The sequence below is a fragment of the Zea mays genome, chromosome 2, assembly GCF_902167145.1.
Source record: "Zea mays cultivar B73 chromosome 2, Zm-B73-REFERENCE-NAM-5.0, whole genome shotgun sequence".
NCBI classification, from domain to species: Eukaryota; Viridiplantae; Streptophyta; class Magnoliopsida; order Poales; family Poaceae; genus Zea; species Zea mays.
The window spans coordinates 230,673,714-230,699,545 of record NC_050097.1 but is presented as its reverse complement, the minus strand read 5'-3'; the positions used below and the strand labels follow the sequence as shown (position 1 = coordinate 230,699,545).

The window sequence follows — 25,832 nt, the reverse complement described above, 5'->3', positions numbered from 1 at the left end:
ACCGATTGCAGAAGCGTACCGGAAACTTCGAGCAACATGCTCACTAAACATGGCCGTGAACTTGGCATCCACATGTTTAAAAATTGTATAAAACACACACAAAGTCAGAAAATCATGAAACTTGTCCACGTGTCATGATATCATATGTATAGGCTGTGATAAAAATTTTAGAATGTTTGGAGAAAGTTGTGAGACACTATGTGTAGACACATGATTGTCTTTGCCGAGTGCCTACCTGTGCCGAGTGTTTAGCACTCGGCAAAGGGTCTCTTTGCCGAGAGCCTAACTTTACCGAGTGCGACACTCGGTAAAGTCTTCTTTGCCGAGTGCCCGACAAAAGGCACTCGGCAAAGAATACAACACTCGGCGAAGCCTCGGATTCCGGTAGTGTCGTGGCATTGCTTGCCAAACCAATAGGCACTTGAGCTTTGCAGTCGCACACATTGTTGGTCTTCCGGATGTCTAGTACAGCTCATGGAGGTTATTGATTTCTCTAGTACAATCTAAACTTTTATCTAAAAGCAATATTTCATCCTCTCTGTCTTATCACACAATCTTTGGCAGTATATCAACTACCACACATTCTATTATTTATTTTCAACTCTCCTATCCACATCCAACTACCTACCGACGGCACCCGCCTCTGGCCCCCGCCTTTGGCCCCGCCCCCGAGGCTCGCTGCTACCCTATCCAGTTGCACAGAATGGCGCGCTGTATGTAGGGTTATTCCTAATTTCCTAGCCAACCGTAGGTTAGGTCATCTCGAGCGGTCCGTGTACGTGTAGTGTGTATATGGACACGTAAAATATTGTTTCACACTATATACTAAATTGTTTATAAAGTGGACTTTGAAATAGATAGCAGGATAGGGAGGCGGCTGAAGGTATCCTTATAGTGTTATCTTTTCAGTCGACCGGTGCAACGTGATTCCAACCATATTTCCTCACCCTCCCGTGCTCGAGTACGGACAGCCTTAAGCTCACATACTTGAGCAACAATATCTTGGTGCAGATTTCCTTAAGGTAATGCAGGGTCTTCTCGAAACAATGACAGCCTTCTAAATCAATTACAATTAACAATTACTTTTATATACAGACAAGGATAATAAATAGTACTTCCTCCATTCTTTTTTATTTATCGTGTTTTAATTCAAAAAAATAATAGCCGGTGACAATATTCGTAAACGGAGGTAATACTTTATAACGTAAAGATAAATAATAAATAAAAAGATAACAATTTAATTATACTAGGTGATTATATAAGAATATTGTCTTTACTTATGCATCTAAAATATTGGAGAAGTGCATTATACATGTGTTATTTTGTAGCTGTGTGATGCGCGTGCTATGTTTAGGCGTGGTGATTCCCCTCCTCCGATCCGATCCATTCTTTGCACCCCAATAACAACCAGGATGCGCTGTAGGCTGTAGCTTCTCCTTCCTATGGATAGCATAATGATGTCCGAAACGGGAAAACGACGAGAGCTTCCACCTCCCTCCTCCCCGTCCCGGCCGCTCTCTGCAGGGCAGGCCCATGCGGGTGAGGTACCGGTGACGACGCGGCGGCCCACGGCCGGAGACGATGAAGGGGAGGCTGCTGTTCAAGAGCCCTCTCCCCCGCAGCTACCTCTCCCATACCTCCAGCGTCACGTCCGCCGCCGTCGCCACCCACCGCGTCTACCAAGTCTGGAGAGGAAAGAATGTACGTACGTTAATTAAATGATGATATGGGTATGATTAGAAGCTAGCTACCGCGATCGTTGCTAGCTAGTAGTAACTAGCAATGGCGATCGAGGATTCCCTCGTGGCCGATCCTGATGTGTGGTTGTCTGAGACGCGCGTGGTGCTGGTGTGGCGGCAGAGATTCCTCTGCGGCGGGCGGCTCATCTTCGGCCCGGACGCGAGCTCCATCGTGCTCACGGTGGCGCTCATCATGACGCCGCTCGCGCTGTTCGTCGCCTTCGTCTCGTTCCGGCTCGCCGAGGTCATCGGAAAACCCCTCGGCGCCGCCGTCCCGGTGACGGCCGTGGCCGTCGGCGTATTCGTGAGTCCGTGACGCACATGCATCACGTACCGTCAATCAGTCAGCGGCATGCATGACCATTGATTCACCGATGATTATATATATATATGCTGCGTGTGCAGGACGTGGTGGTGCTGGTGCTGACGTCGGGGCGGGACCCCGGGATCATCCCCCGGAACGCCCGGCCGCCTGAGCCCGACTCCTTCGCGACGACGACGACGGAGATGAGCTCCGGCTCCCCCGCGACGGGCGCGTCGTGGTCGCTGCCCCCGACGCGGGACGTGTACGTGAACGGCGTGGCGGTGAAGGTGAAGTACTGCCACACGTGCATGCTGTACCGGCCGCCGCGCTGCTCGCACTGCTCCGTGTGCAACAACTGCGTGGAGCGCTTCGACCACCACTGCCCCTGGGTGGGGCAGTGCATCGGGCGCCGGAACTACCGCTTCTTCTTCCTCTTCATCGCGTCCACCACGTTCCTGTGCCTCTACGTGTTCGGCTTCTGCTGGGTGGACCTGCTGCTCACCTCCCGGCGGCGCGGCGGCGTCGGCATCGGCCGCGCCGTGGCCGAGTCGCCCGTCTCCGGCTGCCTCATCGCCTACACGTTCGTGACGGCGTGGTTCGTGGGCGGGCTCACGGCGTTCCACTCCTACCTCGTGTGCACCAACCAGACCACGTACGAGAACTTCCGGTACCGGTACGAGCGCAAGGCCAACCCGTTCAACCGCGGCGCCGGCAGTAACGTGGCCGAGATCTTCTGCTCGCCGGTCCCGCCGTCCCGGAACGACTTCCGGGCCAGGGTGTCCCCCGCCGACCCGGACGCCGCCGCGCTCTATTACCTCGGCCCGCTGGCGTCCGAGTCCCGGATCAGTTTCTACACCAGGGCCAGCGGCCTCAGCTTCGATATGGCCAAGGCCAGCTTCGACCGCAACTACTCCGCCGCCAGCGTCGCCTCGTCCTCCGACTTCGGCGACATCTACGGCGCCGGCGGCGGGCTCGACCGAGTATCGTCGCACCAGCAGCCGCGGCACTCCATCTTCGGCGTTGGCGGTGGCGGCCATGCCAGGGAGGGCAAGAAGCAGGCGGAGGACGAAGCGGACGCCGTGACGGCGGAGCTCGGGGCCACCATGCACATGCACTACGGCCGCGGCGCCGGCCGCACGCGCGGGAGGGAGTTCGGGATGGTGTGAATGTGATCGAGCGCATGCACGCAGGGGAACGAGGGGACGGGTCGAGAAGAAGCAGATGCTGCCGTGTTCTCAGTCTCTCAGCTCGATCGAGAATGTGATTTGTGCGTGTGCAATTTTGCGTGATGTGTCGTACGTAAGTGTAAGTCGTAGCATCAGCTTCGTTCTCCTCGTATATGTCTGGAAATGGGATGCCATTCTACTTCCGGTGCATGGTACCCTGTAGTTCAAGGATTCATGTATATATATAGCAGTATTATACACATATGCATATACATAGCAGGCTGCCTATGCACATGAATTGGTGTCTAGTCCCATGTTGGTATACATATATAATATGGTTCTATAGTTAGATTTTGTGGGATTATTAGTCCAATAGAGAAAATCAATTAAATCCTAGAAAATCTCAAAGCCTCGTGTATGACAAGGGGATGGTGGAAACAATAATCCCACATTACTAATTTAAGTGGACCTAGCTAGACTAGTTTATAGGTCACCTGATCGGGAATGGGCTAGAGCGAAGGACACACGCGTGAATGGTCTGCTAAAAACCGGTTCATCGCCTTATAGGGATGCAACTTTATTTTGTTATTTTTGTTTTTATTTTTATTTTTATTTTTGGTGATTTAGATGTTAGTCTTTATCAGATCACGATCAGATCATGACACGATTCACTACTGGAGGACGTGGAGGCGACAACTCTATAAATTGTGTTTAATAGTCGCAGCCAAAGATGTACCATACACAGGTTAGGTTTTGTCTCTGCTTCATGATGTGGTTTTCTTCATCCTAAGCGTCGATGTGAATCTGCAATCGGGAGAGCAGGTCTTCAGAATATATCGCCTTCGAGATACTACACCGAGAGAGGGCGAATAAGATTTATAAATACCGTCTTCACATGACTGCTTGCGCTCTTCTCGCCGACTGCCGCCGACGTCGTCCTTGCCGCTTCAACAACCTTCATTTAGTATGTTCAAACAACATGTGCACTCTGTCTAATCTCATACTTTAGTTTATCTGTTGTTATAAATTTATTCTGTGTACTGCTTACTATAGTCTGGTAGAGAAATGCATGCTAATGTTATTCATAATTTATATTCAGAATTTAATCTATAAAAACTCTAATTTCTCATCAATCCAAAAACCTTATTTTAGACTACTTTTTGGTTTAACTATGGCATGTTTCACTGAGGCACTGATGACAAAAAATTCTCTGGTGTGCACTTCAAAATGTGGCAAGTCAGGGTTATACTCTAGCTTACCGATATGAATGTGTTCCATACTAGTAAAGGCAAACATGGTTGTGTAATGACTCCTAAAGAGGAGAAGAAATACGTCAACGTCAATATTATCTTCAGGGGAGCAGTTCTTAACATTCTTATTGACCAAATGTTTGATATGAATATGCATTACACAAACATGAATGAGCTGTGTGATGCACTTACTACTAAGTATGGTGTATCGGGTGATGGGAGTGATATATTTATAATAGAGAACTTTCATGATTATAAGATGTCTGATAATCACTCTGTTGTAGAGCAAGCTCATAAAATACAATGCATTACAAAGGAACTCAATCTCCTTAAGATTAGTCTTCTGATCGATTCATTATTGTAAAGTTACCTTCTTCATAGAGGAACTTCGCCACTTCTAATCATAAGAGATATCCATTAAAAATTGATAGCATTTCTTGATATTGAGGAGAAAGCTCGGACTAAGGACATGAGTTCTAAAGGAGTCGAGAGCTAATCCAACGCCAACATGGTGCAGAAGAACCAAAAGAAGGGCAAAGGGAAGTATTGGGCACCCAGGAACAAGGTGCCCAAAGAAAGCCCAAGAAGACTATTCGAAAACGGGCGACCAAGTCCCTGCCGAGCAACCTTGCGAGGCAGAGTGGACGACCAAGTCCCTGTAGAGCAACCTTGTGAGGCAGAGCGGGTGACCAAGTACTGACCGAGAAGCCTCACGAGGTGGAGCAGATGACCAGGTCCCTATCGAGCAACCTTTTCAAAGGGGCGAGCAACCGAGTCCCGCACTAGTCTGACTAGCGTAAGGGACGGCCGACCCAATTATGTGAGCCCATGTCAGCGAGAGAAGACGGGTCGTCACCAAACTACGCATGGACCTCGGGTACAACATCGAAAGGTCCCCGACGAACGTCAGACGACATGTCGCTGCATGCTGTCTCAGGCAAACCCCACTTGCGAGTGGGGCCAGCCAATCCCAGATTCCTAGTCGAAGGAATCTTAGCATCAGAGTCTCTACATTGACCGGCCTACCGGAAAAGATGTAACAAATACCCCATACCGGTGTATGCATACGCATCTCAGTAAGTGACACAGGACCACGACGATGGATGAAGCCACGCTACTCACGGTTGCACCATGTTGACCCATGGGGTCCGCCACGCACCACTACAAAAGATGTTAGCGGAGGACTCGCTATAAGGACCCATATGACAAACAAGAGAGACAATGCGCCATACCAGGAGTACGGTTAAACACGACCCTATGGACAACACATCATGAGGAGCACTACGACAAGCCAAGGCAACGAATCAACCTCATACCAAGTAAAGAGCAAGTCACCCCTGTAAGATCCTACCCATGAACTATAAAAAGCTAGGCCCTCTTTCTTCTTTGGATACAACGATCAACACTACAATGGAGTAGGGTGCAAACCTGGACCAGTATAAACCCCGTGTCCCAAGTTTATCGTTTGCGTCGAAGTGATTTACCTTTCGGAGTGAGTCCGCGCTAGCTTCCCCCACCGAACACAAATCTTATTGTCTCCCAATTTTTGAGACCACGACAGGAAGCCAAAGCTAAACAATCCCAAGGAAACTACCAACTTCAAGATGAAGAACAAGGTTGAGTTGACATGTTTCATATGTGGTGTGATGGGCAATTTTTCCAAGAACTATCTAGATCAAGCGGATCATTGTGGAAAAAGGGAAATGTCAGCACAGTGATCACTAACAATCAAGGCAAAGGGTATGGTAATCTACCTTTTGTCTTCTCAGTTTTTTCATAACCATTTGGTGGATTAATTGGTGCTAGTGTTCATGTTTGTGACATTAATGTTCTCTTCTTATTTGGTCGCTTGTGATTCCTCCATCCTAGTGGGGATTCCTCTGTTCATTGCAGTAGCATGGTGTATCTAAAGTTTACTTTGGGAAAGATCATGCAACATGTCCCTTCTATGAACAAGAATATCATTAGTGGTTTCCTTCTATGTAGAGATGTGTTCAAGGTAGTTTTGGAGTCCAATAAAGTAGTCGTGTCTAAGTAAGGACAATTTATTAGTAAAGGTTGAGTGCGAAGGCTTGTTCTGCTTTTCTTTGTTAGATTTTGATAATAAGTCTATGAACCATATTTGCTCTAATGTTGATAATTTTGCAAGTATTTGGCATTCTCGTTTGTTTCCTATTAATTTTGGTTCTACGACTTTCAACCATGAGTTTAATTCCGAATTTCACTATTATAAAAGGTTCTAAGTTCCATAGTTGTGTGGAGTCAATGCAACCTCAAAAGCATCACAAGGCTACTAAGAGACACGTGGCACCTCTAGAACTAATACATTCTGATCTTTGTGAGATGAATGGTGTATTGACAAAAGGTGGAAAGAGATACTTCATGACATTGATTGATGATGCGTCTAAATTTTGCTATGTATACTTGCTAAAAACTAAAGATGAAGCATTAGACTACTTTAAAATATATAAGGTTGAAGTTGAAAAACAACTAGAAAGAAAGTTCAAACGTCTTAGATCAGATCGTGGTGGTGAATATTTTTTTAAAAGTCTTTCATGATTTCTGTGCAAAACATGGCATTATTCACGAGTGGACACCTCTCTATTCACCCAAATCAAACGGGATTGTTGAGGAAAACCCGTACTTTACTAACTAGGTGAATGCCATGTTAGACACATGAGGTTTATCTATGGCATGGTGGGGGAGACGGTTCTCACTTCGTGTCATGTTCTGAATAGAATTCCTACGGGCAAAGAAGATAACCCCATATGATAAGTGGGTTGGGAGAAAACCACCACTTTCATACTTACACATACTTGCAATTGCACACATAGGGATGCTTGGCGAAAGTCAATGTACAAATTAATAAAAATCATGGCTTGGACCAAGGACAATGGATTGTGTTTTTCTAGGATATGGTTCCTATAACATAACTTATACATTTAAATCTAAATTTCCTGATGTGTATATCGATATTATTATAAGGTGTTTGGTTTGAGAAATAAGCTAGTCCATATCTTCTCACTCTTAACTTTTTTGTTTGATTTGTGGAATGGAATGAGTTGATCCATCACCACCGCATTCCTCATAGTTAGTTAGTTGGTACTAACATTAGGAATGGGGTCATCCCACCAAATTTGAGGAATGGATTCATGATACACCACCTCATTTTGGATGGAGTGATTTCTCAAACCAAACACCCCTTATTGAATCATGTGATGCTACTTTCTTTAAACATATATTTCCTTTGAAAGACTTTCATAGCAATTCTAGATACTCTTCTCAGATAACGCGTGTACATAATACAACTGTTAAGAATTTCGAACAGCCACATGAAATTATCCTAGAGGAGGATGATAATGATGCTCCCCGAAAGAGCAAGAGACAAATGGTTGAAAAGTTCTTTGGTGATATTTCATTGTGTACCATGTGGACGGCACTTCTACTATCATGACAGAAGCATTTACATCTCAGACGCAGATGATTAGAACAAAGCAGTTTAGAATGAGATGGACTCATTTCTTTCAAATGGTACGCCACATGTCACTGATTGATCCTATGGTTGTAAACATATGTATTGCAAGTGGTGTTTTAAAAAAAATGCTCAAACATGATGGTACAATTCCGAAGTGAATTTAAATTTCCAAAGTAACTCTAAATCATGCAATCATGCTCGTACAGTGATTTGAGGTAGGATGAAGCTAAAAATACTAATTTCAACCAGCTTTATCTCATTTTAGGTAGGTTTTGCATGTGGTTCTGTAAATTTTTTTAATGATTTCTATACGCAAAGTTTATTTTACCAAACGATTTACTAAACCAGCTCTAACGATGCAACTGTTCGTTGAGCTGCAGCCTGCAAGCATGCGCTAACCATAAAACTTAAGTCGGTAGAAATACATGGATAACTCACTCGTATTTTTTTTAAAAAAAAGCGACATAAAACCTAAGTTTATGGGGGAAAAGTATGGACAAATTCACTTCGTAATTAACAAGAATGACAATTGACAACAAATAAACCAGACCTTTCGACTGGAAACAAGTAGCACAAAACAAGGAGTAGATTAATCGACTTCAGTTCTGGTTGGTATCTGACTGCTCAATCTATTGAAAACCCTAACCCTAACAGAGTTTAGGTGATGTATTAATAGACTTGAGTAAACTGGGTCAGACCCACTACAGAGGGGTGAGATAATAATTACACGGGAAAAACCCAAAACCCTAAATGGAACCAGAGTCGATCACCCCATCGGTGGAATGAAGGGTCATCGTCATGGTGCTGAAGACGGCGGCGAGGGAAGCGTTGTCCCAGCCGCCAGCCAGCGGGGACCAAGTCGTCAAGGTGGGAGTCCCCGGGGGCAGGAGCTGGGGCAAAGCCGGAGGCGTGGCTGGCACGACGTAGGAGGGGATCCCTAATCACCAAATCAGCCATAAACGGGTATTCTAACACAATCAACAACAGGTCCGGCAATCTGATAAACTGGCGGTTTAGCAATCACCCATAAAGTCATATCCAAGTGTTGCTAATGAATAAAACCTAACATGAGGGCCACCAACATCGGCTTTGAGCCCCGAACAAGCTGAGATAAAATCTAACATGAGGGCCACCAAGTGAAAGAAACCATACGGATCTATTCCAGAAAGAGCAGGAAAATGTCAGCTCTGTACAACTCAGATAACAAAAGACAATTCCCAGGGAAAATAGCGTTAAAAAGAATTACACTCACGCCCCGTTTGGATCGTTGGAATTGAATTCCATTCTAATAATAGTAATTTAGGCATATATCAATTAAGCTAATTCAGTTTTATGCAAAATATATTTATATACTATTAGTAGCAAGATGACGGAGATATTTATGTGCTACATTTTTACTATAGATGAGTGAGATGAAGAGTGTCATGTAAGTTACGGAGTAGAAACAAATTCTACTAATGCATAAAATCATTTCTCATCCTCCACCTCATTAATTTGAGATAGGCTTATATGTGAACTTTGGAAAGTGGTGGAATGTCAAATTCCAAACTAAATAAGTTACTTTATTGAGTGAATTCAAATTTCTCTAAAATGAAGGGATCCAAACGCCCCGTCAAAATATTTTTACTTAGGAATGGTTTGAAGCCCAAGACAAGGAGAACATCTCATCCATTTCTGTAATCCAAGACCCAGAAAACTCATCCAGCTCCTACAAAAGAACAATTTGGTTGCTGGTATTATGCCAGGTCAGTCATGCAAGATGTTCTTTTAAGGAATTTCTTGTGCTTAATGCTAATAAAGCCTATTCAAATTGTTAGATCTTTACCGTGATAATTATAGTTACCTTTTCTTGTGCACGTGCACCTCTCAGTTGTGGTGAGACCCTGAGAGCTCCAAGAAAAACTTGGCAACTTACCCCCTATTTTCCTTAGAGCGCTCTTTTCCTTACCTGGATACAAGTGAATAGATGATCAGTACCGCCCACTTACTTGTAAACATAAGAATACATAACCCACCCGCTATCCATTTCTCATACATCCGGTGACCGATGCTGATTGAGAAAAGCTAATTTCATTTGTGAACAATCAATACAACACATGATTAACCAAGTTCTCATAGAAACAAACAATTAATCAAATACACAAAATGGCTAAACAGTACACATCTTGGCTGCTGGGCACAGGCAGTCAGGCACTATGGCTCACCTGGATCCCCCCCCCCTCCTGAAGGCTCTCTCACAAAGATCTGATGGAAGTTCATTGTGAAAGGCAACCATATTTACCAGAGAGAGCCTTCAAGGGAGAGAGGGACCAAGAGAGCCATGCCATTGTCACTCTTAGCTCTAGGTTTCTAGTGCAGACAACATTGGAGATGTAGGCGCAAGGGATTGAAAGACCTTGGTGAACATTTATATAGTGTTCAGAAGCTATTATATTCGCATGATACAGTTGACACATACTATTAAACTAATCTGACCAAGACAGGCAACAACTGAGGTACAATTCAAACAATAAGGTGCTATTGGATTAAAGATAGGTAAGATAAAACGTAGGCTCAACCACCTAGAAAGAAACCAGATACTTTACCGAGTGGAACTATCTTTTTTAGGATAGCTTTTGTCCAATGGTATCTGACTGTGCCTATCAATTGGTCCAACTCATGGCTATGTTCGATTCCCATTTGCTATTTAACCACCATCTTTCATGCTTCATCACCTAGTATCACAAAGCTACAACAAATAAACTAGCTTTGCATCAAGAGAAAGCTAAATGGTCACTCCTGTATACATGATGTTCACCAGTTATTCAAAGTCTTGACACCTATGTATAAGAAAAAATATAGTACGTGCCAGCAGAAGTTCTTGATAAGTTGGGTAGATTTAACAGTTTAGCCGCATCACAAGGTTTACCAGCCTCTTTGAAGATGAGTCAAATTTTACACATAAAGCATGCAAGCGCTTCCATAAATTAATCAAATTGCGAAGGAGTGGATGTGCTGCCCTGATCAAAGTAGCATACTTGGATAGCCATATCAAATGGTCTGGGCAAGGAACTATCTTTAGTATCTAAATCTCACTCACTACACAAAATGACAAGCACAAGGAGAAATCACATAGCAGATATTCATATGCAGTTGAAGATGTTCTGAAATAGGAAGTTCAGTTGTCGCATCTGCATAAGTTCGACCATAATCCAGAAGTATTCACCCACAGACAGACTAATGAAAATTGTCAAGAATCACCTATTGGACAGAGATATAGAATATAGATTCCCTAAGTGACCTTTGGTTTAAGGAGTAGCCAAATCTCTTTTCTCTAAAGAAGCACTAAGAGAAAGATTCACAAAGGTGTAAATATGGATCACAGTTGGTATGACAAGTAGTTAATTGTCAATGTCAGAATCTCTAGAGGACACCTTTTGCTGCCCAGCATATCACTGATAAGTCAATAGACGATTTTATTCGAACTGTCAATAGAAGATTATTGCAGCTACCGAATAATATTTGGCAGCACAGTGACCTGAGAACACATCATTACTTGGATTTGCTTTATCATTTAATGAGCAGAAGAAGAACAGCTTGGCCAAAACCATAAAATATTTCAGGAATAAAACAGCACAGGTTTGCCGCTCTTGGCTATCTAATTCAGTCATATAATGATTGTTAACAAAATAAAAGGCATAAAGATAAAAACAGTAAAATTCATTTGCAAAATTCAAGGATAAATGTAAAAGCAAAAAATCATTTGGCTAACTCCACGAAGGAAGAATATGGTCATCATTTAGTAGCATTTAAGTTTGATATTGACACATCATTACAAACCTACTACTAGCAGACTGCAGATATACTCCTTTGAACTAGTTGGGATTAGTCTCAATAAGATTCAGTGAATCAAAATGAAACTGAGTATGGTTCTTGTCAACCATTCCAAATTAGCTTCAGTATGTTGGATAACCACTTTTTCACGTTTTAATCAAATAACTGAGAAGTAATGATATAAAATTTAACAAATCATGAGATGAAAACCTAAAAGAGGAGTCCCAACAGCCTGAGGTTCTGATTCTAAATAATCTCGTGGTGCAAACTTCAAAGGAATTCTACATTCTCCAACTTCTGGCTTCATCGTTCATCTGTTACACCACTTAGACTTATATAACATCTGATTTATGGAACTATCATCATCGTTAGGTCATTTGTGCAATTCCTTCAGCTTCCCTCAATATGTCTTCTAAAACTAAGTACCAATTGTTCAAGTTTTTCACGAAAGAATATGCAAGACTGATTTGCTCAAGGACAAGTCAGCACAGGCGAACAAATACAGCTAATAAATCCCTAAATGGTACTATGTGAATATGTATGCTGCTTCACAAGTGCTACAAATGAACAACTACAACTAAGGATCAAGTAATAAACAAAAAACAATGCAAATTAAATTCCCCTGAAGTAGACAAAACTACCAAATATCAAATCATGGACATAAATAAAGCATTCAGATCAGTGCAGCCGGCCACCAACAACAATGGTCCAGACATAGATTGGGCACCAACAGCCAATGAACAATGCAATTCATCTGCAGCAGCAGTGACTAGTATACTCTCATTGCAACTAATGATCAGCATTCCACAGAACAAATTCTGCCACCATTTGGACCGGCCAAATCCCCCCACCCATTTCAGGGGTTCACATCTCTGGCATATACTCGAGTCATTTGAAATGTACCTAGTTAATCCAATACATTGCACATATTTCACTCCTGCGCCACCATCTTGCCAACAACACCCTTCCCCTGCAAATGCTCCATCTCCACCATTGTCCCAGCAGATGCCACTGTGGGCAATGCATCATAGGAGGATCCATTATGCCTCCTCCCCGTACCAGCGCTGCTGTCAACCCCAAACCACCTCGCCACCCCGAGGAGCACCCCCGCCACGATGGCAGTCACGATGACGCAGTGCACGGACAGGGCGAGATCCATGACAGCGACGGCCCTGAGCCTAGCCTCGTCGACGTCGCACCGCGTGGCGGGCGCTGCGGTGCTGCCGGTGTCGAGGAGGCGGTGGCACCCCGTGGGCACGCACGCGTCGACGTAAAGATTGAGCCCGCTCTGCGCCGCCCAGAGCCCGCCCACGGCGCCCGCGCAGGCGAGCCCCGCCTCGGCGACGAAGTGGGCGCCGGCCGCCGTCGTGCCCCTCGGCGCGGAGGCGCAGAGCGACGAGACGAGAGAGGCCGCCGCCGCGGCGAGGAGGAGGAGGCGCGCGACGGCGAGCGCGTGCGCCTGGAGGTCCGAGTCAGGGAACGAGGCGGCGAGGAGGTCTGCCGCGCGGGCGAGCAGGAGGAGCGGCAGGGTGAGGAGGAGCGGGCGGAGGAGCGGGAGGTGGGGAGGGAGGAAGGGGAGCGGGAGGAGCGGGAGCAGTGGAGGGAGGAGGAGAAGCGGCAGTAGGGGCGTGGAGGCGAGCGGGAGGAAGGCGAAGGGGAGCGCGAGGAGCGGCGGGAGGAGGCGGATGAGCGGGTGGCGGAGCAGGCGGATGAGGTGGTGGTGGAGGGAGGAGGGCGAGCGGTGGGAGACGGCGGCCACGATGAGGTGGGAGAGGGAGGCGGCGAGGAGGGAGAAAGAGAGGGCGAGGTGGCACGCGAGAAGCAGCGCCTCCGCCATTAGGGTCAGTTGGAGCAGGCCGAGGTCCCGAGGAGGACGAGCGATCGATGCCTGAATTTTTTAGCAGGGTAGGGCGGCGAGAAGTGCGGCAGAGCGGAGGAGGGAGAGCGCGGTCAGCCGTGCACGCGAGGAGGACGGAGAGGGACACCGGTTGCCGCCGGTATTCGGTCGTCCCGCCATAGACCCGGTTGAAGCACACACTAACGATAAAAAGGACTTGAAAATTAACGTTCCGTTTTCTAATTTTGTTTAGTCCATTTAACGATCATGCTTTTCTACATCAAAAGAGATTTATATTACACATTAGCAAGGCCTAGCACGCTCATAGCCAACACATGACCTTCAACGCCGTGAGGAATTTAGCAAATTAGGTCACTCGTAGTTGACGTTATTCAAAATAGGCAGCCACTCGTAGCCATTGTAAAATTGGGTCGCTCTGGTAGTGTTTGTTTGTTAAAACGCCCCCACCGAGTTCTTTAGACATCTGACAAGTGGAAAATACCCTCTCCGTCTCTTGACGCCGTCTTGCTTAGTATCTTCTTCGTCTCTCCGTCTTCAACACGGACACACAAAAATCATCACAGTATAGACGTAGGTCTGGTGAGTGTCGCCCACGACGTCGGCCCCTGTCTAGCATAAGGTGCTCAGTTACTGAACCTGTGATTATGTTCCATGTCGAGTATTGAAAGGTACATTTTCAATTTCGGTTTACGAGAAGTCGAGAACCATGCCGAGTTTCAGTTTCTGTCTCAAGTTCACAAGTTTCAGTCCCTAGTTTTTGTCCCAAGTTCACAAGTTTCTGTCCCGAGCTTATGTCCCAAGTTTCAGTTTGAGTTCACAGTTTTAGTTGATATGTAGTTCATAAAAATCGCCTAAAGGGGGTGAAAAGGCGTGTTGGGCTTTTGCTTTTGAATCCTTCGGGATGTCAAAACCAAGACAACATAAATTAATATGTTGCCGGCTTCTTCCTTCATTTGGACAACTCGGTGATGCCAGAGCCAACCCATATTGGTTTTAGCAATTAAGCAAGTGTCAAGTTCAACATTTTCATTTGTGAAATCAACTACATATAATTGACCTTTTGAGACTCCCTTAAAAGCAACTGAATCATCACTTCTTCTAAAAACGGTAACACCAACATTTGTAAATAGAAAATTGTAGCCCATATGACATTATTGAGAAGCAGAAAGCAGATTGTAATCTAAAGCATCTACAAGGAATACATTTGAAATAGAATGGTCAAGAGATATAGCAATTTTACCTAGACCTCTTAGCAGACCTTGATTCCCATCCTCGAATGTGATTGCCTTTTGGGGATCATCATTTTTCTCATATGAGGAGAACATCTTCTTCTCCCCAATCATATGGTTAGTGCATCCGCTATCTATTATCCAACTTATTCCACCGGATGCATAAACCTACAACATAGATTTAGGCCTTGTTCGTAGGTACCCAAACGGTCTTGGGTCCTTTCACATTAGAAACAAGCACCTTGGGTACCTAGACACAAGTTCTTGGACTCTTGTGCCTGCCTCCAACATATTTGACAACTACTCTTTGCCAGATTTGCTAGTAAGAACATAAGATACATCAAATGTCTTAAAAGACAATTTGGGCTCAATTGATGCATCAACCATCTTTTTAGGCATTTTAGTAGTTTTAGCATGTGAAGTAGTATACCTAGAACTAGATGCTTCATTTCCATAAATATAAGCATGATGATGATCAGTATCATGAACATGAGCATGTTTAGCATGTTGAGCATGATAGTTCTTAGGATAAACAATGTAAGCACTATCATCTCTAACAATTAGAGCCTTGTCCTTAACAGATTGAGGATCTTTCTTTCCTTAGGCATTAATTTTAGTGTTGTCCTTGCCCCTAGGTTGGAAGCCAACACCATCCTTAATGTCAGGGCATCGCCCATTATAGAGCATGATATAAGAAAATTTAACATTTTCATTCTCTAACCCATACTCAGCAAGTTTAACAACTAGTTTTGATATGTGATCATTTTAATTCTTAATTAAAGCAAGGTGATCATCAATAGCATCAATATTAACATCTCTACATCTAGTGCAAATAAAAACATGTTCAACGATATATGTAGAGGCATGGCAAGCATTCAATTCCTCAATCTTAACAACCAAATTAACATTCTCAGATTTAAGACATGAAATTGAATCATTGGAAGTTTTTAGCTCATCAGTCAAATTTTTGCATTTTTCCTTCTCATGAACTAAAGCATCTTTTAGCTTCACAAATTTCTCATTTTCCCTAACGAGTATATCCTCTTGGCTTTCCAACAGTTCATTCATCTCGTTAATGAATTTTACTAATTCATTTATTTTATCAACTATCTTGAAGCTAAGGCCTTTAAAGAGCAAAGATAGGTTTTGTTCATTATCACTAGAATCACCCTCATCATCGGAAGTAGTGTAATTGGGGGTGGTTATAGATTGTACCTTCTTTTTGCGCTCCTTGGCCATGAGACACTTGTGGATGATGTTGAGGAAAAGAAGACCCTTGTTGACAGCAATGTTGGTGGCGTCCTCATCTTAGGAGTCGGTGGAGCTTTCGTTGGAGTTCCATTCCCTCCCAAAATGCACATTGCAGCCCTTCTTCTTGTGGTAGTACATTTTCTTCTCCATTTTGTTCTTTCTCTTCTTGTCCTCGTCCATATCACTATCACTATCATATGGACATTTAGCAATATAGTGACTGGAATTACCACACTGATATCAAACCCTCTTGGAATGGTGTTTGTAGTCCTTCTCCTTCCATTGCTTGAGGATTTGTCGGAAGCTTTTTATAATGCGGGCCATCTCCTCATTGTCAAGCTTGGAGGTGTCTATTTGAAGCCCCTTGTTTGGTGTAGTTTCCTCCTTTTCTTCCGTTGCCTTGAATGCAATAGGTTGTGGCTCGCCTGTAGAGGTGGTTCCTTGCTATAAGTTTTTGATGTGTTTGGAGTCTTTAACCATAAGCTCAAGATCATAAAATTTCCAATCACCTCCTCGGGAGACATCTCTTCGTACCTAAGATTTTCACAAATCAATTGCGCTTGAGTAGGATTACGAAGACAAGTGACCTTACGATGAGTTTAATGACTTCATGGTCATTCCATCAACAAAGGAGAGGAGCCACAAGCTATGTACAACCAGCTCAAGACGATAGTGATAAGCGAAATTCGTTTCTTGAGGTTCAACTCCAAAGATTTTACGTCCCTGTTGAGGAGTCCACAAAGGACAGGTCTCTTTCAACCCTTTCCCTCTCTCACACGGTCATGGAGACCACATGAGTTTTTTTCACTATCTCAAAGACACCAAGTTCCACAAGTATCTCCACACAAAGAACAGGTTATCTTGCCTCGCTTCACAATCAAGAGAATAAGGAAAGGAGTGAGAATGAAAACTCGAATCAAGAAAACAAGAACTCACAACTCTCAATTACGCATGCCACTATGTCTCTCAAACACAAATTGATCAAATGTGGTGTGGGATTGGCTTTGGATGCTTGGAGATGTTGCACTTAATGTGTAGTAGGTTGGAGTGAGTCTTGTATCGTCAATCTGCTAGTTGGGGATATTTATATGCCTCAACCACCAAAAGAGTCGTTGGAGTTATTTGGCAAAAGGTTGTCTGCGCAGTGGTGCACCGGACCCTAAACAGCACCGGTCCGGTGTGCCACTGGACCCTGAATAGTGTATTGCAGGTGACCGTTCTGTTCTTGTTAGCTGACCGTTGGGGGCTATCATACGGTCTGATGCTATACCAGACCGGTCTAGTGCCCTATCTCCAACAACGCTGATTTACACGCTCTCTGCATAACCGATCCAGATGGCCAATGGAGCGGTCCGATGTACCAATTGCGAAATTGCCAAGACAGGCCCTTCTACTCTGACAGTCCGATGTGCCCTTGGACCGGCCTGGTGCTTCTGGTAGAAACCCAAATTTTCCTCCTATGTCCAAATATTTTTTGACTGACTTTGAGGATGTTTCTATAACTTATACAAACATATGTAGTGACAATCCAACTAGTCTAAGTCATGGTTCTTGGACTTTTTGTCACACCCGGATTTGAGGGCAAACCCGGGCGTGAATCAAATGTGTGCTTGGATCAAGTCTCACACATATGATGACTCATGGTACAGAAACGAATGTCACACCTTTACTATATAATAGGAGTTCTGTACAAAATAGCTAAATAATTACATCATACGAAGACAACGATCCTTCACAACCATAATTGACTGGGAGACGACGGCCTAGACCTCTACAAACTCATTGTGACATACTTCATGCTCCTCATCTTGGCGATACTTGTTCTTCACTTGGGGGTGTGAGTACAACAAGGATGAGCTCACATACGTTCATCGCTCAACAAGTTATGGGGAATAATGTGCATGAGCTCACTTACGGTGGCGGCTCATGTGAAGTGTAAGGCTTATCAAAGAGAAGGGTTAAGGCTGAGCATTGCTTTTAACAGTGTTGGGGGCCTTCGTCTTCCGAAGGTCCTCAAAAACATGATTTAACAATGTTTCTGGAGTATAATACATAAACAGGTACCTTCGAACTCGGATAAGAACCGCAATGTGAAGAAGTATGAGGAATACGAAGGTTGGCGCAGAGCCGAAGTTGTACGCAGGGGACCTTCGACATGATAGCGGAAAAGGGAACCGACTTAAAAGGGAAAAGGCTATTTGGACCTCGATGGATTACTATAGAGTTATTAGCAAATGTAAAGGGCATGAATGTAATTTTACATGGGCTGCGTCCCGTGCCTATAAATAGATGAACAGTGTTCCCGTACTGTTCACGCTGACTGGGCATTTGCTTTTGCGTCACGCTTGTACTCTTACCTTCTTTCGAGTCGAAGGTACATTTGTAATTTGATATTATTTCTATTTTTCCATAGTAATAAAATAGAAATGAGATAATAATAATACATAATTGTTCATGTTATCTTTTATATTTCATATGATTCTCTCTTCATTATTATGTGTTGCTCTGATGAAGGTATGTCCTTCATAACCTTCGTCCGAAAATCATTATATCTCAAGGGAAATAATGCTTTGAAGGACGAAGGACTTTAACGTTTAACATTTTTTGTGTTGCCTTGTTCTTAACTCAGCATTTGAGAACAAGTCCCCAACAAACAGGTAGGTCAAATTTTTATTCGCAGTTACTAAGTTTAAGTAGATACCATCCCAATTAAATAAGAGATCACAATTAACAATAAATCCCACAATGCAATGCAAATGACAGATTAAATTTAATTCTATAAATTAATCATGCGAGAGTCCTGAGTCGCTCTTGACCGTGAGCACGACTGATATACCAGTTTTACACTCTATAGTGGTTGCACCATTTACCCACAAGTCGTGTATCCCATCTAGCCAAGGTTTGCATGGCCCTTAGATGCTCCCGAGGTGAATGGCTAATGATCCACTACGAGGCCTTTACAAAGTTTTACTAGCTTTAGAAAACCCGCTACAGTTTTGTGAGAAGAGCGATATAGAAATCCCTCGTCTAAAAAGCCATCGCAACATGATCGACCCGACAACCTCCCTACATCAGGAACTCCTCTATTGGCTTTGCCCCTTTTGGCTAAGGTAGTCCTCCACTAGCTTTCCTAATTAGTCAGCCAAGGGCGTCCCATTCCACCCTTGTGATAGCGCTGTTAACTCAAGTAAAGCTCCATGTTCCAATTAACACAATAATCTTATCATGAACAATAATTTAACCAATAGTAACAATGGAACATGATCATAATTCAGATATAACATTAATCCCAAAACCAGGTAGTGCATAGCCAATCTACCCAATAGTTCATTTGTTTGCAAGGTGTGGGGTAATTAAAGCTAGGGTACCCTATTAGGTCCCATCAAATTAACCTAAGCATGTCACAATGATTAACAAGAACATTATTAGGTAAAGAAGGGTGATCAAGGACACAACTTGCCTTATACTTGTGATATCCAAGTGCTTCACCAAATTGGTCATCCGATTTCTCGTCACCTCGCTTCTATGCGTAGCAATACATACAATCAAGCAAATAATGGATATGGTAACATCACACTGAAGCATATGAACAAATAGCGTAAGAATACTCTATGCATCGCAATGAGATCGTAGGTTCAAGAACCACTAAAATCGGAGTTACGGTTAAAAAAGTATAGTTTTCGGAAGATTTAGGTGATTAAATACTAAAACTAGGTTATATGTTGATTAATATAAATCTGGTGATAACGATATTCTAAATAAATAACTAATTCATCCTTAATCAACCGGACAAAGAAATGTTTTTGTCATAACAGCTTTCACAGATCCATGAGCGAAGGGGCCATTAGCAAAGGCGTCCTTCTACCGATAGAATTCAACGCAGGGACTACGTCATACAGAGGCCTTAGGATGGTCGAGCAGACGAAGACCGAACACAGCCTCGATCATAGAGCGAAGACCATACTTTTTATCTTGTATTAACTATACGCATGATCACAAGTAGAGGGGTATTCGATCCGGCGGGCAACCGCAACAAGTCGTTGCTAGTCGATGCCTTCGCCTCCACATCGACTAAAAGACTCGTCTGGCCAGTCGCGACCTAGGAGAGCGTTGACGCAAAAGCTCTTAGGGCGGAGGCTACAGGTCGACCCAGTACTCCCCTGGTGCACTAGAAGATAGCGTAGCGTGCGGGTGTGTTGTCTGGTGTGCGTGGATTACTGTACGGGCAACACTGTAATTACTCCGTTACACGAGATATCCCTCGAATATAGTTGGTAGCCAGGGTAGGGTCATACTTTGGACCACCTACCCCAGAAAAGGCCTATAAATACCCCCGACCTGTAGTGGGGTGGGACACGCATAACAAGAAGCTACAATTTCCCGTAGTTTGTTTTATTGTGCATCTAAGCTCTCTCCTACTCCCCGAGGGTTTGGGTCCACCTGACAGCGTCGCCGCGTGTCAGTTCCCATCAAGCACCAAAATCAATTAGAGAAAATGGTTAAGGTCATTTCCCTTTTAGTTCATAGTTTTAGTTTCAGTTGAAAGGTTAAAACTAGATTAAACATACATCTAGTTCACAACCAGTTTGAAACAAACATCTAGTTAACGGTTTCAATTTACAACCAGTTTGAGACAAAATCAACCATTTCACAGGTTCACAAACAGATTGACAAGTTCACAACCAGTTTGAGAACCAGTTCACATGTTCACAACTAGTTTGACAAGTTCACATGTTCAAACAGAAATTGTCATCTGAAACTGAATTACAGGTTCACATATTCACAAACTGAATTACAGGTTCACATGTTTCTTTTTCTTTGGTGAAAGCTTCTTTTTAGCATATGAATGCCTTAGGCTATCATGTTCAAAACAATCCATGCTTCTCCCAGCCACCTTTGTCTCTATTCTAGTGTTAGCACAAACAACATAGATAAAATGACACAGTTAGTACAGACTAGAGAAATTGGATATCCCCTGGAAAAAAAATTGGAATATTAATTTAGACTGTTATTGAAGAATTGGTACTCACTTTGATGCTCAAGGCAAGGAGACAATGAATCTGTTAACGGTCGGTGATGATGTAAGGTAAAGAAAGCTTGGCAATGGAAGCCCTGCTCCTCCTAGAAAATACTCAATGAGGATGCACACGCGATGTGGTTTGTACTCACAGAAGTGGAAAAATACTCAATGAATTTGTTGATAGGAACAATGGACCGCCGGCAGAAGTGGTCTGTACTCACCAGGAACCAATAGGGAAACAACGTTGCAGAATTGTCAATGTCGCAGGCGACCTCCCATTCGACGACGTCGGAGCACCTAGTTTATCAACCTAAGTTCCAATCCTATCAACTAGCCTATATTCTAAACTAACAATGGTAAAGATTGCAACTTAAGTAAACAATAAATGTGGAAGCTTAAAGACAAAGGAAGAGATGCAAACTTCCATTGATGCGACCGAAGTATCTAGAACCATGCAAGGTTCTAACTAATCCTTGTTGGTGGCCCTACACAAAGGGAAGCCCACGTGACGGCCAAGCGCCCGGTCTGTAAATCCGTAGAGAGCCATGCACCTTCTCCACGTGCAAGTGATGCTTCGCTTCCAGCCTCCTCTCGAACGCTCTCCACCGTCTTCACTATCGAGCTTCCGGCCAAAATGTCGTGGGCCTCGCTCCCTCAGGTACACGATGGCGGCCACACCACAATCGAGGTTGGTGCGGTCTCGCAAGACGTCGCCCCACTCGGTACAATTATAACTGCTCACGCAAGAGCTAAGGGGGTTAATTTGTGGGTTGTTCTCACCTCACTCAATCAACTAGGACTAAACCTAGAGCAAGCACAATAGTGGTCTAACTAATCTAAACACTTCACAAAGCACCTATGCTAATCATCGAGTGATTCTATTAAGCACTTGGGTGTATGGAGCAATGGACATGTGTATCAACTCACTAGCAATGTCGTTCAGCTCTCCACACCTTCAAATGGCTACTAGGAGGGGGTATATATAGTGCCCCACTTCAAATGGTTGTTGGACAAAGCAGACTTCTCTGTGTTGCATCGGACCGAGGTCCGGTGCCCTCCACATCAGCTAGTTGTTGGTCTCCTGGCAGATTCTCTGCACTATAGCAGAGGTCTGGTGCAACGGATCCAAGGTTCGGTGACCAGGTGACTGTTGGACTAGCCGTTGTCGACTGTTGGTCGAGGTTCGGTGACCAGGTGACTGTTGGACTAGCCGTTGTCGACTGTTGGTCGAGGTTCGGTGCATTGGACCCGACGTTCTATGTGCCTGTAGGCCAAGTGCCCGAAAAGTGCTCTCTAGGAAACTGGTCCGGCGCACCACCAGATCGGTCCAATGCACCCAAAAGCAGCCCACTTCTTCATTTTTTGGGCTCTTCTAGGCTTGTGTCTTGGATATGTGCTAGATACTTGAAGATCTTCTGTGGGTTTTCTAGTGTCTTTTTCGAGGTGTTGCTTCCTCAATGTTTTAGTTCAAGTCTACTTCGCATCCTGTGAACTATACATAAACACTTGCAAACACATTAGTTCATAGGTTATATTGATCATCAAACATCAAAATCAATTAGTCAAATGGATCAAGGTCAATTTTTCTTACTCTACCTTCGGAATTCCTTCTAGAATATGAATATTAGATGGGGTGCTGTAGAAGGGGGAACTGGAACTGGAATTGGTAGCATTCCATCTTAGAATTGAGGAAAGCGGAACAGATCTAGTCAACGCCCACATATTATACCTTCAAAACGATGAATGTCTTCACATTTCACCAACTAGCCAATTTAATCTTGAGAACAATTAAGCTTATCAGATATCTATTGTCGCCGCATGTTGGAATAATAACTCCTAGACATGAATAAACAAATACTTCTGACACAGACCCAGCAACTTAAGATTTAGTTGGTAGCCAGATGACCAAGTAAGACCTGAACTCTTACTGGGCTAGCATAGGGCAGGACATGGACCTCTTGGAGCAAGAAAAAGGGAGATTGGAGATGGAGCATGTGATGCCAGGCTAGATTAGAGCATCTCCAACAATGCCTCAAACTGGTGCCTCAAATTAAAATATAGGGTTCTACACAGGAAAAACTACTCCAACAGTGCCCCATTTCATAAAATTTTGTCAAAAAATTATAGGGCACCCTCTCAAGTGACTCAAATATACTACACCGTAGTGGTCTGCTCTATAATCTAGATTTGGGGCTTTACTGTTGGAGCGGGGTGTTTTGTTGGTGCCCTAAATTCTATAAAATATACTCATTTTCAAATTATAGGACATTTTTATAGGTCACGTTGTTGGAGATGCTCTTATGGCGGGATTTATAGCGACACGAGAGCCACTCCACAGTATTTATAGCTAGATTATGGTCTAACCCTAAGCGATCGAGCGTAGTTTGCCTCTGGTGGCGAGATAAGGGTTACCCAGATGCTAGCATCATTATCCCTCTCTATTTGTTAGGTGAGACAGGGTGAGAGGAACAAACCTACGTGCTTCGTGCGAGGCACGACGGTAAAAACTCGTGCTTTGGAGTAGAAATAAAATACTTAAGTTACTATCAATTCATGAACTCAGTACTACCTTGGTCGTGAATCTTGTAATGGCTACTGCAGACCAACACATGGAGAACATCAACCTCGGAAATATGAAGCGATTTCAATTCAGAGAGCTCCAGGCTGCAACAGAAAACTTTTGCAGCGAGAACATATTAGGAAAAGGTAGGTTTGGTGCCGTTTACCGGGGGCAGCTCCGAGATTGAAGTATTGTAGTCAGTCATTAAGAGGCTAGAAGATGGTAATGCTGCAGGTGGGGAAGTATTGTTTCAGATTGAACTCGAGATGATCAGCTTGGCAGTGCACAGGAACCTGCTCAGACTCTATGGATGCTGCATGACCGTCAACGACAGGCTACTGATGGAATTCCATTTTTCCACTGTGCACGGACGACTGTACCACCCTGCCCTTCGCCACGAAGAAAACGAAGCCACTGGAACCCAGCGCGGAGGGAGCGGCCAGAAAAGTGACCTGTCTGCGTCTCACTCCATTCTGCTTCGTTCCCTTCCTCTCCACCCCCACCCGCCTGTCATCCCCCGTGCAGAAAATCCACCCGCCCCATGTCGCCGTCGTGGCCACTCATGCGGGAGATCTGCCCGCTGCGCGTTTTCCCGACTTGCAGCGGTCGCACCTCGCCGTACGCCGTCGCGCTCACCGTGCTGCTCCTTATCTCTGTCGCCCTCCTCGCGCTCATAGCCTTTGGTGTATTCTTGCTCCACGTGTTGGGGGCAGCGGAGGGGGATTGCGTGCGTAGGGAGGATGATGCCGCCGGTGGAGGAGGTGTGACTGCTCTACCGTGGGGAATATAATGAGGTGCGTAGGGATCAAATGAGATTTGGAAGGCAGTTGGACCACTGTGCGTGGGCCCTGTTCACGCACAGAAGAGGATCTAGTTCCGAAGTGCATAGGTTAGTTGAGATTTTATAATGATTTTTCCCAAAAATGTTGGCGAGGGAGACAGGAACAGATCTAACACGGGAGAAAATTAGATTTATGCTACCATGCTGAAAACTGGTTCGTGAGACAAATGTGAGAGAAATGGATTTACGCGCTTTGTGTGTGACGCACGACGATGGTACAAACTATAGAAACGATGAAAACTAATGTTTTATAGGAATATATAGAAGAGATATGCTATTATTATCAAATACTTTTGATATACCCAGCAGCTTAAACTGGAAGAGTGAAGGACTGAATTGGATTAAACCAAATAGTAGTCCACCTTCTATTTTACCCGTTTAGATGGCCTATGATTAAACTGTAGATGATTAAATTTAAGTGCATTGGTCCAAGCAGATCCTTAGGCATGCTGTGTAATGAATTTCATTTCCATTTTGCACATTTGGATAGAAGTGTTTCTTAAATAAATAAAAAACTCGACTTACAATGGATAAGACCAAGGCTCGACATTTTGATTCGGGTGCTATTGTCATTTCACATATTCGTGAATTTACCGAGCAGGATGTTTCTTCTAACAGTTCAGAGTGCTTTCCTGAGAGATGATTACTTTTTTTTGCCTTCCGCTAAACTATGCTAAGCTTCAAATGTTAAAGCACAAATCTTATACTGTTACTCTCAGCTTTGTTGTACAGAACCAATACATCAAGTCACATAACTACTTTGGCCTAACGAGTAATAATTGGCATGTACACATAGAACAACTTAGGCACTTGTTACCAAAAAGCTACAATTTTGTTGAAAATATACCTACTATTTAGGGACCAGGTTCTGTGATACCAAATGCCAAAATAGTTGAACTATTATTAATTATTAGATGAGGAGTCCAGGTGCATAACAACAACAAAAAAGCTCACACGTTCAACTATTAATTATTAGATGAAGAGTCTATATATAAGGTTACGTGCAACTCCGAGCTAGAGATGTCAATAGTAAATTCCCCAACAGGTTATACCATCTCATACTCATCTTCATCATGTTTGATCTGTCTCCATACCCATCCTTATACCCATCATGAGTTCATCACGTACCCATACCTATTCGGGTTTCGGGTCCTCAATGGGTCCCCATCCTCAATTAAGGGATAACTAGGTATTAACAGGTAGCACAAACTATCTAGATTTTAGACATCACCACATCGGCAAGCACTCATCCATGAACCATGATCCATTTATCTATCCATCAAAAAAGAAATAAGTACTTCGGGACCGATAGAAAAAATGGAGAAA

At 43.9% G+C, this 25,832-nt stretch overlaps 2 protein-coding genes across 8 annotated transcripts; one reads left to right on the top strand and one right to left on the bottom strand.

Moving 5' to 3' along the window:
• The first annotated feature begins 1,468 nt into the window (after positions 1 to 1,468).
• On the top strand, positions 1,469 to 3,450 carry LOC103649384 (probable protein S-acyltransferase 6). The gene is made up of 3 exons (XM_008673666.3): positions 1,469 to 1,701; positions 1,861 to 2,043; positions 2,145 to 3,450. The coding sequence occupies exons 1-3, from the start codon at positions 1,582 to 1,584 to the stop codon at positions 3,207 to 3,209; spliced, it is 1,368 nt and encodes a 455-aa protein (XP_008671888.1). The 5' UTR covers positions 1,469 to 1,581; the 3' UTR covers positions 3,210 to 3,450.
• Positions 3,451 to 8,427: 4,977 nt separating this feature from the next.
• Positions 8,428 to 14,049, bottom strand: LOC100383197 (uncharacterized). 7 transcript variants are annotated; one of them, XM_020547883.3, is made up of 3 exons: positions 9,950 to 14,049; positions 9,778 to 9,882; positions 8,428 to 9,642 (listed from the first exon to the last, which is right to left on the bottom strand). In XM_020547883.3, exon 1 carries the CDS (start codon positions 13,582 to 13,584, stop codon positions 12,679 to 12,681), a length of 906 nt encoding a protein of 301 aa, XP_020403472.1. In that variant the 5' UTR covers positions 13,585 to 14,049; the 3' UTR covers positions 8,428 to 9,642; positions 9,778 to 9,882; positions 9,950 to 12,678. The 7 variants fall into 7 exon arrangements, with proteins under 7 accessions (XP_020403472.1, XP_035820809.1, XP_020403469.1 ...); XM_035964916.1 differs by having other exon boundaries at positions 10,139 to 14,049; XM_020547880.3 differs by having other exon boundaries at positions 9,778 to 14,049.
• Between the last annotated feature and the right edge of the window lie 11,783 nt (positions 14,050 to 25,832).

Bases quoted from the DNA above. Each gene is read 5' to 3' on its own strand.
- LOC103649384 (XM_008673666.3), top strand. From the start codon at position 1,582: ATGAAGGGGAGGCTGCTGTTCAAGAGCCCTCTCCCCCGCAGCTACCTC. The intron at 1,702-1,860 runs GTACGTACGTTA...GTGTGGCGGCAG, and splicing joins AAGTCTGGAGAGGAAAGAAT to AGATTCCTCTGCGGCGGGCG. The intron at 2,044-2,144 runs GTGAGTCCGTGA...CTGCGTGTGCAG, and splicing joins CCGTGGCCGTCGGCGTATTC to GACGTGGTGGTGCTGGTGCT.
- LOC100383197 (XM_020547880.3), bottom strand. From the start codon at position 13,584: ATGGCGGAGGCGCTGCTTCTCGCGTGCCACCTCGCCCTCTCTTTCTCC.